General features: G+C 44.1%; 1 protein-coding gene across 1 annotated transcript; it reads left to right on the forward strand.

Annotated features, from left to right (window-relative positions):
* The first annotated feature begins 211 nt into the window (after positions 1–211).
* LOC106583984 (beta-crystallin B1-like) lies at positions 212–7,517 on the forward strand. The gene is made up of 6 exons (XM_045716380.2): positions 212–270; positions 941–1,035; positions 2,076–2,194; positions 4,139–4,271; positions 4,991–5,133; positions 6,521–7,517. The coding sequence occupies exons 2-6, from the start codon at positions 946–948 to the stop codon at positions 6,690–6,692; spliced, it is 657 nt and encodes a 218-aa protein (XP_045572336.1). The 5' UTR covers positions 212–270; positions 941–945; the 3' UTR covers positions 6,693–7,517.
* Positions 7,518–18,486: the final 10,969 nt, after the last annotated feature.

Here is an 18,486-nt window from a genome sequence, read left to right on the forward strand (position 1 = left end):
ATCATGACAACACTTCAATCACCAACCACCATACCTCTGTACTCATGCAGTATTTACATCTCTCTCTCTCTCTCTCTCTCTCTCTCTCTCTCTCTCTCTCTTTGATGATGGGGGGATTTCTATTCTTCCCTGGCTGTGAGCTCAGCGGGTTTCTCTCTGTCACTCTAATCCCCCCTCTCTGGGCGCCAGCATATAAAAGGTGCGGGAGGGCCCTCTCCACTCACACACTGACCGCCTGAGCCCACTCCTGTACCCACACACTGAGCAGAGGTAAGAGACGGGCACACAGAGATACAGAGAGATGGGGGATGAGAGAAAATGGGGGATGAGAGAGGGATAGATTAGGTATCTCAAACGTCAAATTCAAATACAGGTCACTCTAAACGGCATCATAGTAACTAGAAAGAACACATAAATAACTTATTTTCCTTCATTGACGTGTTTTACCTAGTTCCACAAGGATTGTCTAATGAATCTATAGGTTCTTGTTGTCTATAAGATCTGGTTGACTATTTTACATCATTAGAGATTCATTTACTTTTAAGTGGACATGCTTTGTACATGGGCAAAAAACCCCAACAAACTCTTCATTTCTGTTCTTACTGATGTTTGGATCGTAAGGGAACTCGAGGAAAAATGTTAAGTGGCCAGTAGCGGTCATGTGGTTAAACCTCATCCAAGATGGCTACTCATATTTTTGTGTTCCGTTGATCAATTACAGGCTCTGCTAAGGAGCTAAGGAGTAAAGCAGGGCTACGGTCTACTGTCTAGAACACAGTACATGTTTGGGTAAAAGTTGTAGACTTCAATGGGATAAAGTGGTAAATGAGCTGTGTCAGTTTAAACAGCATTAAACTTAGCAGCAGTGTGTTGAACCCTCGTACCTTTCTTTACCTCCTTTTATTTCTTTCCTTTCGTCATCCCTCTGTTTTTGTTCCAGTCATCATGTCTGGAGAAAAGTCTAAATCTGCTTCCCAGACCGACGGCAAGGCCGCCCAGGGGAAGAGATCTGAGATGGGCATGAACGCCTACAAGGTAACACACATGCATGCATATACGCACACACACACACACACACACACACACACACACACACACACACACACACACACACACACACACACACACACACACACACACACACACACACACACATATGCATATACACACACGCACACATATACACACACACATATGCACGCCTTCACACACACACACACACACACACACACACACACACACACACACACACACACACACACACACACACACATATACACACAAACACACACACACACACACACACACACACACACACACACACACACACACACACACACACACACACATAATGTACGCATACAAAAGCACATGGCCACACATATATGTTATATAATTGTTGGTACTTTGACACTCGTACGTAACTACTCACACACTGTTTCCACACAATGCCTCTAGTTGCCTGTGGTGGTAAGTCACAGTTGCCATAGCTATGTGTGTGTGGAGGCGTTCTAAGAGAATCACACAAGGACAGTGTTTGCGTCCAAAATGGCCCCTACTTCCTATATAGAGCACTACTTTTGACCAGAGCCCTAGTGCACTATATAGGGAATAGGGGACCATTTGGGATTCAAAAAGTGTTTGTTTTGTTACATTACACAGTTCAGCCTCAAAGAAAAAGATGTGAGAATTAAACTGTAATTTCTCTCTCTTTCCCAATCTCTTTTCTCTTTCTCCCCTCTCTCTCTCTCTCTCTCTCTCTCGCTCGCTCTCTCTCGCTACCTCTCTCTCCCCCTCTACCTCCATCCCTCTCTGTCTCCCTCTCCCCTCTGTCCTTTACATCTCTCTCACTCTCTCTCCCTCCCTCTCTCCCTCCCTCTCTCTCTCCCTCTCTCTCTCCCCCCTTTACCGCCCTCCCACCCTCTTTCTCTCTCTCTCTCTCTCTCTCTCTCTCGCTCTCGCTCTCTCTCGCTCTCTCTCTCTCCCCTCCCCCCTCTCTCTACCTCTCTCTCTCTCTCTCCCTCTCTCTCCCTCTCTCTCCCCCTCTCTCTCCCCTCTCTCTCCCTTCATCTCAGATGTGCGTCTTCGACCAGGAGAACTTCCAGGGCCGCTGTATGGAGATCACCAATGAGTGCATGAATGTGTGTGACATGGGCATGGACAGGGTTCGCTCCCTGCGTGTCGACTGCGGGCCGTGAGTACCAGCCTGTCCCTCGACAAACACACACCTCATTTGTGTCACACACACACACCTCAGTTTCACCAACACACACCTACAGTGAGGGAAAAAAGTATTTGATCCCCTGCTGATTTTGTACGTTTGCCCACTGACAAAGAAATGATCAGTCTATAATTTTAATGGTAGGTTTATTTGAACAGTGAGAGACAGAATAACAAAAAAAAAATCCAGAAAAACACATGTCAAAAATGTTATAAAATGATTTGCATTTTAATGGGGGAAATAAGTATTTGACCCCTCTGCAAAACATGACTTAGTACTTGGTGGCAAAACCCTTGTTGGCAATCACAGAGGTCAGACGTTTCTTGTAGTTGGCCACCAGGTTTGCACACATCTCAGGAGGGATTTTGTCCCACTCCTCTTTGCAGATCTTCTCCAAGTCATTAAGGTTTCGAGGCTGACGTTTGGCAACTCGAACCTTCAGCTCCCTCCAACAGATTTTCTATGGGATTAAGGTCTGGAGACTGGCTAGGCCACTCCAGGACCTTAATGTGCTTCTTCTTGAGCCACTCCTTTGTTGCCTTCGCCGTGTGTTTTGGGTCTTTGTCATGCTGGAATACCCATCCACGACCCATTCTCAATGCCCTGGCTGAGGGAAGGAGGTTCTCACCCAAGATTTGACGGTACATGGCCCTGTCCATCGTCCCTTTGATGAGGTGAAGTTGTCCTGCCCCCTTAGCAGAAAAACACCCCCAAAGCATAATGTTTCCACTTCCATGTTTGACGTTGGGGATGGTGTTCTTGGGGTCATAGGCAGCATTCCTCCTCCTTTCAAACACGGAGAGTTGAGTTGATGCCAAAGAGCTCCATTTTGGTCTCATCTGACCACAACACTTTCACCCAGTTGTCCTCTGAATCATTCAGATGTTCATTGGCAAACTTTAGACGGGCATGTATATGTGCTTTCTTGAGCAGGGGACCTTGCGGGCGCTGCAGGATTTCAGTCCTTCACGGCGTAGTGTGTTACCAATTGTTTTCTTGGTGACTATGGTCCCAGGATCCTCCCATGTAGTTCTGGGCTGATTCCTCACCGTTCTCATGATCATTGCAACATCACGAGGTGAGATCTTGCATGGAGCCCCAGGCAGAGGGATTTTGACAGTTTGACCAACTGTTGTCACCTTCTCACCAAGCTGCTTGGCGATGCTCTTGTAGCCCATTCCAGCCTTGTGTATGTCTACAATCTTGTCCCTGACATCCTTGGAGAGCACTTTGGTCTTGGCCATGGTGGAGAGTTTGGAATCTGATTGATTGATTGATTGCTTCTGTGGACAGGTGTCTTTTATACAGGTAACAAACTGAGATTAGGAGCACTCCCTTTAAGAGAGTGCTCCTAATCTTAGCTCGTTACCTGTATAAAAGACACCTGGGAGCCAGAAATCTTTCTGATTGAGAGGGGGTCAAATACTTATTTCCCTCATTAAAATGCAAATCAATTTATAACATTATTGACATGCGTTTTTCTGGATTTCTTTGTTGTTATTCTGTCTCTCACTGTTCAAATAAACCTACCATTAAAATTATAGACTGATCATTTCTTTGTCAGTGGGCAAATGTATAAAATCAGCAGGGGATCAAATACTTTTTTCCCTCACTGTAATCCCCACATGCACTTGTAGTGAAATCTTTTCCTTACACTAACGTTACTATGACACACCCATACCTGTTCGTCAACCTCACACAAACTAACATTTATTCCTATCAAACGTTGCTGCAACCATGGTTCTCAATGTGTTTCTGCCTCTCTCTCTCCCCCTCTCCTCCCCCTCCTTTTCCCCTCATCTTCCCCTCTCCCTCTCTCTCCCCCTCTCTCCGCCCCCTCCCTTACCCCTCCTCTTCCCCTCTCCCTCTCTCTCCCCCTCTCTCTCCCCTCTCTCTCCCCCTTTCTCCCTCTATCAGTTTCGTGGGTTATGAGCAGATGAACTTCTGTGGTGAGATGTTCATCCTGGAGAAGGGAGAGTACCCTCGCTGGGACTCCTGGAGCAACTGTCAGAAGAACGACTACCTGCTGTCCTTCAGGCCCGTCCGCATGGTATGTCACACACTTTTGTCTCCCCCCATCACTCTGTCCTTCCATCTGTCCTAGTACTACATCTCTGTCATTGGCCAGAATACATTTACATACACTTATCTGATTATCATGTATTTCTGCTGTTAGTAATCATCTCTCTTACCATCCATCCATATTCATTCATCTATTCATTAATTTGTCCATCCATCCACCCCCTCCTCCATCCATCCATCCATCCATCCATCCATCCATCCATCCATCCATCCATCCATCCATCCATCCATCCATCCATCCATCCATCCATCCATCCATCCATCCATCCATCCACTCATGTAACGTTCCATTTACTTGTCCATCCATCCATCCATCCATCCATCCATCCATCCATCCATCCATCCATCCATCCATCCATCCATCCATCCATCCATCCATCCATCCATCCATCTACTCATCCATCCATCCATCCATCCATCCATCCATTAATTCATTCGTTCGTCCGTTCGTTCATTCATTCATTCATTCATTCATTCATTCATTTATTCGTTCGTCCATTCATCCATCCATCCATCCATCCATCCATCAATTCATTTATCCAAATTGATCAGTTTGGCCTGTTATCTGTTAGTTATGTTATGTTCGTTTTTAACTCCACCTCTCTCTCTCCCCCACCTCTCTCCCCTCTTTCCCCCTCTTTCCCCCTCTTTCCCCCTCTCCCCTCTCCCCTCTGCACTCTCTCTCAGGACCCTGAGAAGCACAAGATCTGCCTGTTCGAGGTTGGAGAGTTCAAGGGTCGTAAGATGGAGATCATGGATGATGATGTTCCCTCTCTGTTCTCCTACGGATTCACCGATAGAGTCGGCAGCATCATGGTCAGCTGCGGAACGTGAGTGGTCCTCGCTGCGGCAACAGGACACACCCACATCGCAGACAAACATGCCATAGGATGCGATAGAGCAGGAAGTGGATGAGACAGTGATGTCATTAAGACATAAAAAACCAGGCATCACCAAACCTAGATACCTTAGATTGTTTGTAATCTACTGTACAAATTATTCATTCATTTCAAATGGCTGAGTCGTTCCACCGTTTCTATGTGAATAATAGAATTCGGAACCAACTGTTCCAAAAATAGTTCGGAATGACGAAAGTTTCCACAATAGTTTTAATTGTCAGAGGGGTTCCATTTAGAAGATCATTTAATATATAGGCTCTCTGTTTCCCTCTGGCTTCCTGTGTCTACATACTTCAAATAGAATCTAGTCTGCCTCTCAAATGGCACCCTATTCCCTTCATATGAACTATGGGCCCTGGTCAAAAGTAGTGTACTAAATAGGGAATAGGGCACTATTTGGGACGCATCCCTGAAGATCTATGATTCACTTTCAGAAATGCAGCAGGAATGATGTCAGGATGTCTTTCCTGTTTTAAACAGCCTCTTCAGAATCAGAACAAAGGGTTTTATATAGCACGGTTTGTTTGTGTGTGTTCGTTCCTGCATGCGTGCGTGCATGTACATGTGTGTGTATGTATCTGTGTGCATGTGAGCTTTCTCTCTCCAGTGTATCTGCACAGTGAGAGAGGAGATAGGTCCAGTTCCTTCATAGATGGGTTTGGCCCACAGAGAGTAGACAGGTTCCCCTCTGGTTGAAACATCAAACGGACAGACTGGTACCTGTGGCACTACAGGCAAAACGTGACAAACAGATCAATACCTCTATTTAGCAAGACATATCTCTCCCTCACAGCTTCCCACTCCCCTGCCTGTTCCTCTGATGCTGTCGGCTTCTCATCTTTTCTCTCTGTCTCCGTCGGTTCTCTCCCTCGGGTTCTCGCCTTCTTTTCTACTTTACTCTTCTTTGTTAATTTCTCTACCTCTGTGTCCCTTCTGCCCTCTCTCTCGGTCTCACACTATTGATTCTCTCTCCATCTTTCTTTCTCAGCCTCTGCTCATCTCTTCTTCCTCCTCTCTCTTTCTCCCATCTATGTCCCTCTCTTCCCCCATTCCAGCCCTCATTCACTCAGCCCTTTCCACCTTCTCCTCTCTCTCTTTCTCCCATCTCTCTCCCTCTCTTCCCAAATTCCAACTCTCATTCACAAACCCCTTTCCACCTTCTCCTCTCTCTCTTTCTCCCATCTCTCTCCCTCTCTTCCCCAATTCCAACTCTCATTCACAAACCCCTTTCCCCCTTCTCCTCTCTCTCTCTTCCCCATCTATCTCTCTCCCTCCATCCCTCCACTCATCCCCCTTCTCCTCTGCTGTTTTCTTCCAGCTGGGTGGGTTACCAGTTCCCTGGATACCGTGGTTCCCAGTACCTCCTGGAGAAAGGTGACTACAAACACTTCAACGAGTTCGGCGCCCATCACCCCCAGTTCCAGTCTGTGAGGCGTATCCGCGACATGCAGTGGCACCAGCATGGCTGCTACACCTTGTCCAGCAAGTGAGGGTCCCAGAGGGCGAGAAAGAGAGTGAGCGGAGGAGAGACGGAGGAAGGGCATAGTAGAGGAGGAGGAGGAGGAGGAGGGGGGAAGGCTAAAAAGGACAGGAAGAAAGCACCCTATCTATAGGAAGATAGACAGCTCCCTCCATCCCTCCATCCGACCCCTCATCCCCCGTTGATCCTCTCCGCGGTTAGATACATTTTTTTAGAGCGAGGGAGAGAGCGAGGGATGGAGGGAGGTCATTGTTTTTTCCCCCTCTTGAGACGGCGCCCTCTACCTGTTTGAGAGATGCAAGACTGGTGGCGTACAGCCGCCCTGATTGGACAGATACGTCAACACCACGAAACAACAATGGATTCTAAGACTATTGACGTAAATAAACAACGACAACAACTCACAGATCAACAAAGACCAGATGTGGTGGGTTGATAGGTAGATAGCTAGATATTCTCTCTATTTTTTCTCTCTCTCTCCGTCTCTGTTATTTTCAGCCCCCTCCATTCCCCTCTCTCTCTCTCTTTTTCCCCCTCGCATAATTTATTTTTCATCCAACCATCCTGTTTCTCTTCAAACCTAAATTCAGCCCAAAACGAGACGACTAGTGCTTCTCCTTTGACTCTGATCTACGGGGGTACGGATGTGTGTGTGTGTGTGTGTGTGGGTCTGTTGTCGTGGCTAGAAGAGGGAACGGGATCTAGGGTTCTAGACTTCTAGGGTTCTAGGATTCAAGGAAACGTGCAGCATACCTCTGCCACAGTCACTGTAAAAGCTTGTACTCAGACCCTGCACCGTCTTCTATCCTAACCCAAATAAAGAGACTAAACCTGACCTGATTTCACCTCGGATTCTTCATTTTATCATGTTTTTCTCTCGTGGCAGTGATTGTGTGACAGAGAGGAGATCCAGCAACTCTTAGAAGACAGTGGAAGTTAATAAGAAAGCTTCTTAATTGTTAAAAGCAAAACCAACATGTTTCGTGTCTTGGATTTCTTCAGGGTTTTAGACAGAACAAATCATGAGCCTTTTATACATTGATTGTGTGATATCATGGCAGCAATAGCAGTGGAGGGGTTCTTCATATGACTACAGTCTAGTTAGAATACAGTGGAGGGGTTCTTCATATAGCTACAGTCTAGTTAGAATACAGTGGAGGGGTTCTTCATATAGCTACAGTCTAGTTAGAATACAGTGGAGGGGTTCTTCATATAGCTACAGTCTAGTTAGAATACAGTGGAGGGGTTCTTCATGCAGCTACAGTCTAGTTAGAATACAGTGGAGGGGTTCTTCATGAAAACGTTAACAGCTCACATGCTGTACCACCTGTGTTGGACTGACACAATAACACAGTCAAATATGTACCAGGCGGGTTATGAACCCCGGTCTGCCGCAGTAGAAACCAACGTGTAAACCACGTAAACCACGAAATCCCTTGTTGACAAAGGGCCACATAAAATCCCATGCAGGGCTTGCTACCTCCTCACGTTACTATGAACAATCATGACCGACTCATGTCCACTACACATACGCAGGTCAGAAACGATCAAATCAAACTTTATTTGTAAAGTTATTTCTAAAAAAATGCAGTTCAAAGTGCATAGCAAATAAAATAATAAAAGGTGAGAAAGAAAAACACAAAAATAATGTACATAAATCCTTTTAAAAAGTAAAACAAGAGTAAAACAGATATTCATGTTTCTGTGTGAACATAGTACAAACAAGTAGGACTATTCTGAGAGTGTCGATGACGTAGTCTGTCCTCTATTTACACTCCAAAATATAATATTCATATTATTTCAACACAAGGTAGCTAACATGGTTTCTCACTCACGACCATCAACATTTTATATAAATTACTGACAGATTCTTCATAACACCCACACCTTTGGTCTAATAATAATATAGAGCCGATGACATCAGTCTAAAGCTAGGCCCCCCCCCCCCAACTTCCTTATATAAATGCAATGTTACAGGTTCACCACCCCCCTAACAAGAGAATGAAAAAGTTTACAATATTTTACAGTTTTTCTCCATTGGTTTGGCTCATTTCTTGAAACAGAAATTACATTCTCAAAACTACATGGACAAACCTCCAAACCACTTGGCAATTGTTCACAACAGAATTTAATTTCTCATTCATTTCATCAAATTGCAAATGTCTAAGTACATGTCTCAATGTCTCAGTACATCTTTGCAAATGATTAAGTACATGTAGCCTACATTTAGCACAATTTCCAAGTGAATAGATCTTATCGATCTAAACTGATTGTTGATTCTCAGTCTAATGGTTGTTCGCTCCAAAACGTGTCAGCGTCATTTCATTGTATAAGTCATCACATGCACAATAGTCTGTTCAATTGTCAAAATTAGTCAAGAACATAATACCATGAATACCATATATGAATCCCTTGGAACATTTGATACATTTATTACAGCAATTGACAGTCAGGTGAAACTAGAACTTGACTAACGAAGGAGGAGTTTCACACATCTCAGATGACCAATCAAACAGTATGTTTAGTTACCTGACAGGTGCTGTCCATGACTGTGAATGCTGCCAAACATGTATGTAAAGAGCTTGACCATGCAGGACCAGTACAATTTCTGAACATGGAGGCACCTGGCCAAGTAAATGAACAAGGGCAACTGCCTGCTCGAGGAAGAGGAAGAGGAAGAAGAAGAGGAGGAGGCGGAGGAGTAAGGGTGCGTGGTGGTGGAATAGGGGGAAGAGGCTGAGGAGCACGAAGACACCATGCTGTCCCGGATGAAATTCGGGCCACAATTATAGACCATGTCATCAACCATGGCCTCACAATGGCGGAGGCAGGTCGCCGAGTGCAGCCTAATGTGCCTCGCTCAACAGTCTCCTCCATCATCCAAACCTTTCGCAGGGAAAACAGGTATGTAGTCAGTCAATGATGGAATTATATGTTGTATAGGACATGACACTGTGCATAGAGCAAGAAATATATTTATTTACACATTTACCTATTCATTTAGTGTGTGTGTGTGTGTGTGTGTGTGTGTGTGTGTGTGTGTGTGTGTGTGTGTGTGTGTGTGTGTGTGTGTGATAGGCCTACAGTAATATCTTACCTCAATGGGATGTTATGATACTAAAAATGACAAGAAAAACATTGGAGAAAATAAACTATGGAATAGTGTATTTTCTACAGTATTGATGATACAGTTTACAGTAGTATTCCAGTCACTGTGCAGTGATGCATTAGAATTGTGGTAAAGTTACTGTAAGTAAAACAACAATACAATTACATAGGTAACTCATTCTGTAAGGAATACATAAGGTATACATTACGAATGGAGTGTTGTCCTTTGACTTCTATATCTAGGATTGGACGACAACCTTGCACGGGTGGCAGAGGAAAACTTCTCAATGAACAACAAGAACAAGAGATCTGTAACATGGTGATGGCAAATAATGCCATCACATTGAGACAGATCCACGCTGCAATCCTACAAGACAATGCCATATTCCAAAATGTCAACTCTATAAGCAACTCCACAATAGACCGGATATTGAAGAAGCATCAGATGACAATGAAGCAAATTTACAGGGTACCATTTGAGAGGAACTCTGATAGAGTGAAAGAGCTGCGGTACCAGTATGTTCATGTAAGTCAGTTACTGGTTGTCCATCATTATAACCTTTTTACAATTAAGCAGTGGTTCCCAAACTTTTTTGGCTTCAGTACCCACTCTACCTGATTTGTGTATCCAGGTAATCCAGGTATGGAAGTATTTGATTTATCTGACTTCAACATTTCGCCTAAAAACTGCAGCTTACTGTATGATGCAATTATCATTATAATCCTTATTTTGAAGAATATAACATACAATAAGAAAAAGGGTCAAAGAGCTGCAATTAGTGCCTCCCATGTAAATCTATCTAATACTGTGGGTTTTACTGTAACATTTCAGTAAGTCTAGTCATTGATGATTTCCCCCCTCCCCTTTCTGTCAAATAGCCCCTGTAGTACCTCTGCATAGGGGTACATGTACCCCAGGTTTGGAACCACTGGAGTAGTGGCCAGTAGTATATTGAACTTGTGGAGAACATAGAACATTCCTATGTAATTGTCTGTAACTGTGGTGTATGACTCTTCTGTTTGACTGATTTGATGTTTTCTTTTTTTACGCTATTGTAGAGAATAATGGCATTGGAAGGAAACGAGACCCATCACATCCTCGTGTTTGTGGATGAAGCTGGCTTCAACCTGGCCAAGGGCCGAAGACGTGGCCGTAATATTATTGGCCACCGGGCCACGGCGGATGTCCCAGGCCAGCGAGGGGGCAATATAACTATGTGTGCTGCCATATCTGAGAATGGTGTGGCCACTCACATCCCCAGTCTTGGCCCATACAATACACAGAAGCTCCTCATCTTCTTGGACCGCCTTCATTTTGATTGGATCCCTGAAAATGAGAGAGGTCTCGTAGGGCCTCACCTACCACAATATGTCATTGTATGGGACAATGTGAATTCCACTGTGGCCCGCTCATCAGGGCCTGGTTCACTACTCATCCAAGGATGGTCATGGTGTTCCTACCACCTTACTCTCCTTTCCTCAATCCTATTGAGGAGTATTTCTCCGCTTGGAGGTGGAGAGTGTATGAGCATCGGGCTCAAGATCAGAGGTCCCTGCTCCATGCATTGGACGCTGCGTGTGAGGATATTACAGGAGATCAGTGTAGGGGATGGTTGCGACATGCACGCCGTTTCTTCCCTCGTTGCATCGCAAGGGAGAATATACGCTGTGATGTGGACGAGAATCTGTGGCCAGACAGACAGCAGCGTGTGGATGGCCAGGAGGGTGAGGACGGTGGCCAGGAGAGGGAGGGTGAGGACAGCGACCAGTGAAGAACTGTTAGTTGTGAAACTCCAGCTTTATTTACAGCACTGTAGGCTGCATATAATTTTCATTGTTTTTTGTTTGTGTGTTTATATTACAGTATATTATGCTGTATACATTTTCTTTTTACTCTGATGTATGGAAGATACTTTATGTGTGTGAATGATAATGGTTACAATTTCCTTGGCAGTATAAGTGCAATGTGTGATGTCAAACCTTGGAGGCTACTCTTACCCTAAAATCCTATTTCTTTTTTTCAGTTTTATACACAATTGTATTCTGTTAGCTGGACAAAAAACAGTACAGTAACCATTGTCAATGAAGGACTGGGCTAAGATTGAAAGGTGGACGTGAGGGATATTTCAATGGTCCTCTGCCATAGTGACAAAACATCTAAACATTTTGACTTGCAGTGCTTACACAATGCCAAAGGGACGAAGCATTTTGGGGGCACTGACTGTTTAAATGAGAAGGAAATGTAGTTTTGGTTAAAGCACCAAGAGTGTTGAGAACGTCCGGTCTGTTTCAAGAAATGAGCCAAAGCAATTGAGAAGGATCTTTGCCATTTTCGTGGCACTGACTCTTTATATGGGAAAGGAATTTAGTTTTGAAGCATGAGTGAACAGTTTTAGGAGAGATATGAGCTTTTGCAAGTGAGCTATAGTGTTGTGCTGAACTGTAAGACTGTTTTGACAAATGATCTTAGAGTTTTGAGAATGTAATTTCTGTTTCAAGAAATGAGCCAAACCAATGGAGAAAAACTGTAATATTAGTTGGCCTTAAAACCTGTTGAGGACAGACGTTCCGCTAGCGGAACGCCTCGCCAAATATCCAATGGTAGAGCGTGGCGCGAAATACAAAAACTTAAAAATGCTATAACTTCAATTTCTCAAACATATTACTATTTTGCACCATTTGAAAGATAAGACTCTCGCTAATCCAACCACATTGTCCGATTTCAAAAAGGCTTTACAGCGACAGAAAAACATTAGATTATGTCAGGAGAATACCCAGCCAAAAATAATCACACAGCCATTTTCAAAGCAAGCATATATGTCACAAAAACCCAAACCACAGCTAAATGCAGCACTAACCTTTGATGATCTTCATCAGATGACACTCCTAGGACATTATGTTATACAATACATGCATGTTTTGTTCAATCAAATTCATATTTATATCAAAAAACAGCTTTTTACATTAGCATGTGATGTTCAGAATTAGCATACCCACAGAAAACTTCCGGTGAATTTACTAAATTACTCATCATAAACGTTGACAAAATACATAACAATTATTTTAAGAATTATAGATACAGAACTCCTTTATGCAATCGCTATGTCAGATTTTAAAATAGCTTTTCGGCAAAAGCACATTTTGCAATATTCTGAGTACATAGCTCAGCCATCACAGGCTAGCTATTCAGACACCCGCCAACTTCGGGGCTCACTAAACTCAGAATTACTATTAGAAAAATGTTATTACCTTTGCTGTTCTTCATCAGAATGAACTCCCAGGACTTCTACTTCAACAACAAACGTTGTTTTGGTTCCAAATAATCCATAGTTATATCCAAATACCTCCGTTTGTTCGTGCGTTCAGGTCACTATCCAAAGGGTAATGCGCGAGTGCATTTCGTGACAAAAATTTTCAAAATGTTCCATTACTGTACTTAGAAGCATGTCAAACGCTGTTTAAAATAAATTTTTATGCAATTTTTCCCGTAAAATAGTGATAATATTCTAACCGGACAATGTTGTATTCATTCAAAGAGGGAAAGAAAAAAATGGCGAGGTCTCGTGAATGCGCATCTCCAGTCTCTCTGTCACCAGGCAGACCACTGACAAACTGTGCTGCTGTTATCTGCCCAGAGACAGGAGACGCCTCAATCCGGTTTCTGAAGGCTTTAGAGAGCCAATGGAAGCCTTAGAAAGTGTCACGTAACAGCTCAGATGCTGTAATTTTGATAGAGATGCAACAGAAGTACTACAAATTGTCAGACAGGCCACTTCCTGCTTGGAGTCTTCTCAGGTTTTTGCCTGCCATATGAGTTCTGTTAAACTCACAGACACCATTCAAACAGTTTTAGAAACTTTAGAGTGTTTTCTATCCATATCTACTAATTATATGCATATTCTCGTTTCTGGGCAAGAGTAGTAACCAGATTAAATTGGGTACGTTTTTTATCCGGCCATGAAAATACTGCCCCCTATCCACAACACCCTCAATGGCTGGGTGAAATCAGATGTAGGATTTACACTCAAACACCTCAGGTAAACATGAACATAGTGTTTTCTAGGAAAGGAGGTAAGGAGGTAAGGAGGTAGATTAATGTAGACCAGGGATTCAGCCGGCGAGCAGAATGTTTTCTTCAGCGGATGGTTGGGGGACCGGAACATAATCACAAATCATTTTTAGACAGAAAATGAACTGCCAGAAGATATAAAAACAGATATAATGTTTGACTAAAACTGAATGATTTCAAACCTCGATTATATTTGTATATGAGTGTACAGGTGGATTCAAAGGACCTGGCAGGGTCTTTCCATAGAGATAGATAGAGGACTCATCTTTGTATCTGTGCCATCATAGTGTCTGTGACAGCATGGGCAGCGCCATTGAAGCTATCTTGTTTTTTAAGTAGAAAATGTTCTTCTTGTTTGGCTGATTGCTCCAAATTCATCCAGTGGACTACTTTAAAATGGTGAAAGACCTCAATGGTAATATCCATGATGAGTCCTCTATTTATCTCTATGGGTCTTTCCAAGTTTGTTAGCAGAATCGCATTAGTGGAAACAAGCCGTTCTCAGGGTTATATGTTCAAGGTGTGTCGGGGACAATTTTAGCATTTTATCTAACCCTAACCAATTTCCTAACTCCTAATTCTCCTAACCTGCTACAAAAAGTCAGGTGCACGGAGAACAGCACCTTAGCGAAATACATTTAAAATCAGTTTTTCACAATTCCTGACATTTAATCCTAGTACAAATTCCCTGTCTTAGGTCAGTTAGGATCACCACTTTATTTTAAGAATGTGAAATGTCAGAATTATAGTAGAGAGAATTATTTATTTCAGCTTTTATTTCTTTAATCACATTCCCAGTGGGTCAGAAGTTTACATACACTCAATTAGTATTTGGTAGCATTGCCTTTAAATTGTTTAACTTGGATCAAATGTTTCAGGTAGCCTTCCACAAGCTTCCCACAATAAGTTGGGTGAATTTTGGCCCATTCCTCCTGACAGAGCTGGTGTAACTGAGTCAGGTTTGTAGGCCTCCTTGCTCACACATGCTTTCTCAGTTCTGCCCACACATTTTCTATGGGATTGAGGTCATGGCTTTGTGATGGCCACTCCAATACCTTGACTTTGTTGTCCTTAAGCCATTTTGCCACAACTTTGGAAGTATGCTTGGGGTCATTGTCCATTTGTAAGACTCATTTGCGACCAAGCTTTAATTTCCTGACTGATGTCTTGAGATGTTGCTTCAATATATCCACATAATTGTCCCTCCTCATGATGCCATCTATTTTGTGAAGTGCACCAGTCCCTCCTGTAGCAAAGCACCCCCACAACATGATGCTGTCACCCCCGTGCTTCACGGTTGGGATGGTGTTCTTCAGCTTGCAAGCGTCCCCCTTTTTCCTCCAAACATAACGATGGTCATTATGGCCAAACAGTTCTATTTTTGGTTCATCAGACCAGAGGACATTTCTCCAAAAAGTACGATATTTGTCCCCATGTGCAGTTGTAAACTGTAGTCTGGCTTTTTTATGGCGGTTTTGGAGCAGTGGCTTCTTCCTTACTGAGCGGCCTTTCCGGTTATGTCCATATAGGACTCATTTTACTGTGGATATAGATACTTTTGTACCTGTTTCCGCCAGCATCTTTACAAGGTCCTTTGCTGTTGTTCTGGGATTAATTTGCACTTTTCGCACCAAAGTACGTTAATTTCAAGGAGACAGAACACGTCTCCTTCCTGAGCGGTATGACGGCTGCATGGTCCCATGGTGTTTATACTTGCATACTATTGTTTGTACAGATGAATGTGGTACCTTCAGGTGTTTGGAAATTGCTCCCAAGGATGAACCAGACTTCTGGAGGTCTACAATTTTTTTCTGAGGTCTTGGCTGATTTCTTTTGATTTTACCATGATGTCAAGCAAAGAGGCACTGAGTTTGAAGGTAGGTCTTGAAATATATCCACAGGTACACCTCCAATTGACTCAAATGATGTAATTTAGCATATCAGAAGCTTCTAAAGCATTACATAATTTTCTGGAATTTTCCAAGCTGTTTAAAGGCACAGTCAACTTTGTGTATGTAAACTTCTGACCCACTGGAATTTTGATACAGTGAATTATAAGTGAAATAATCTGTCTGTAACCAATTGTTGGAAAAATGATTTGTGTCATGCACAAAGTAGATGTCCTAACCGACTTGCCAAAACTATAGTTAGTTGACAATAAATTTGTGGAGTGGTTGAAAAACGAGTTTTAATGACTCCAACCTAAGTGTGTGTAAACTTCCGACTTCAACTGTATGACGTGCTTGTGCTAGACAGAGCTACCAGTAAGTGAACATGTTGTTGGATCCCTAGGGGAGACAGGGCTGATAAAGTTAATTTGATTGATGTACTTGTCTTTACTTCATTCTACCTACAACTCTAAACATTGCAATGACTCACTGAAGAAGCTACAGGAATGTCCACTATTGTCTCTTCCCCTCCCTCCCTCCCTCCCTCCCTCCCTCCTCCTCTCCTCCCTCCCTCCCTCCCTCCCTCCCTCCCTCCCTCCCTCCCTCCCTCCCTCCCTCCCTCTCTACCTTCCTTCCTCTGTACTTCCCTCCTTCTCTCCATCCCTCTACCCACTCCCTTCTCCTCCTCCCCCTCTTCCCTCCTTTCAACCTGAAAGGATAAAACATTTCCAAACTAACCATTGGTTCTGGGGACGAAGCCATGCTTTTCCTGACTGGTAAAACTAAAGTTTTTTTAAATGTTCTGAGAGCGGAAGTGATAATTTAGCCTGTTCTGGGAATGTTCATTTTTAGGTTCCAGGGAGGTTCAGAGAACATTTTGCTATTAATCCCTGAACGTTTTCCTGGGTGGTTTTATTATCGTTCTGAGAATGGAAATTATGGGTTATTTGAAGATAATTCAATATGGTTTCAATAATATGTTTCAGTATGTTTCAATAAGACTTTTAATAACACTGCTAGCTTAGGTTAACTGTTTTGAACTCCCAGCACAGACAGACAGGTTGGTTGTTTAGCAACTAAACAAATGCATGAGCAACTATGGGGCAAAACAGATGGGGTTGGCTTAGAATGTTGACAACATGTAAACGATATTTAGTCTCCAATGTTTATTGAAAACATAAATACATTTGCGCAGTGAGCACTTATTGTCTCTCATACATAATTAGCTGTTGGTTAGTTAACTAGCAAATTTGCCATAATTAGCATTGACATGGTATCAAGAACAAAAAAGAGCCTCATAGCAGTTTCTTCTCATTGTTGCAAGTCATCTGGCCATCCAGAATCACAACAACTGACAAACTTCTGCCCCATGGAATTGTGTTCACATTGTTTTCCTGACATTGTCAGCTAACCCATCTATAGGACACATGGAAATGAATCTGTTTAGGCACTAATCATGCAAACACATTTATTTTCTATTGTGGCATGGCATCAGTGAGATTCAAACCTATAATCTTCTGTTCTCTGTTGGTTTTGCTCATACAAAGCTGTTCATTTTACTCTATTCAAACAGACCCCATTTCAAAGGAAACAAGGGTTCATTAGGATGGGTGTGGCCAACACACCTGACCACACTTAAGATAGAGGATAGAGTTTTGTTGATGCTGAGTGTAACGATCGTTGTAGAGAGGACTGGGGACCATCGCTGGAGGCTTTGGACTGGGGACCGTCGCTGGAGGCTTTGGACTGGGGACCGTCGCTGGAGGCTCCGGACTGGGGACCGTCGCTGGAGGCTCCGGACTGGGGACCGTCGCTGCAGTCTCCTTGCCATGAATCGTCACTACAGGCTCCGCGCCATGGATCATCACTGGAGGCTCCGGGCCATGGATTATCACTGGAGGCTTCGTGCCATGGATCATCCCTACAGGCTCCAGGCCATGGATCATCACTGGAGGCTTCATGCCATGGATTATCACTGGAGGCGCCGGGCCATAGATTATCACTGGAGGCTTTGTGCCATGGATCATCACTACAGGCTCCTGGCCATGGATCATCACTGGAGGCTTTGTGCCATGGATCATCACTGGAGGCCTTGTGCCATGGATCATCACTGGAGGCTTCGGACCATGGATCATCACTGGAGGCTTCTTACGTGGAGCCGGAACAGGTCTCACCAGAATGGGGAGACGCACTGGAGGTCTGGAGCGTAGGGCTGATACAACCCGCCCTGGCTGGATGCCCACTTTTGCTTGGTGAGTGTGGAGAGCTGGCACGGGACGCACTGGGCTATGAAGGCGCACTGGAGGCATAGTGCGTAGAGCCAGCACAGAACACACTGGACCGTGGAGGCGCACTGGAGGTCTAGAGCACAGTTCTGGCACAACTCGTCCTGGCTGGATCCCCCCCGTAGCCCGGCAAGCGCGGGGAGTTGGAACAGGCCGCACTGGTTTGTGCTGGTGAACTGGGGGTACCGTGCGTAAAGCTGGCGCAGGATAACCTGGGCTGAAGAGACGCACCGGAGACCAGGAACGCTGAGCCGGCACAATCCTTCCTGGCTGAATGCCAACTCTAGCACAGCAACTGCGGGAAGCTTGCACCGAGCGCACCGGGCTGTAGCTGCGCACAAGCGACACAGTGCGCATCCCCGCATAACACGGTGCTTGCTTGGTCACTCGCTCCCTACGGTAAGCACGGGGAGTTGGCTCAGGTCTGAACCCAGACTCTGCCAATCTCCCTGG

This window comes from Salmo salar, chromosome 08 (assembly GCF_965601325.2).
Source record: "Salmo salar chromosome 08, fSalSal1, whole genome shotgun sequence".
NCBI classification, from domain to species: domain Eukaryota; kingdom Metazoa; phylum Chordata; class Actinopteri; order Salmoniformes; family Salmonidae; genus Salmo; species Salmo salar.

Coding starts and splice junctions, on each gene's coding strand:
- LOC106583984 (XM_045716380.2), top strand. CDS start 946: ATGTCTGGAGAAAAGTCTAAATCTGCTTCCCAGACCGACGGCAAGGCC. Junction 1,036..2,075: donor TGGGCATGAACGCCTACAAG/GTAACACACATG, acceptor CCTTCATCTCAG/ATGTGCGTCTTCGACCAGGA. Junction 5,134..6,520: donor ATCATGGTCAGCTGCGGAAC/GTGAGTGGTCCT, acceptor GTTTTCTTCCAG/CTGGGTGGGTTACCAGTTCC.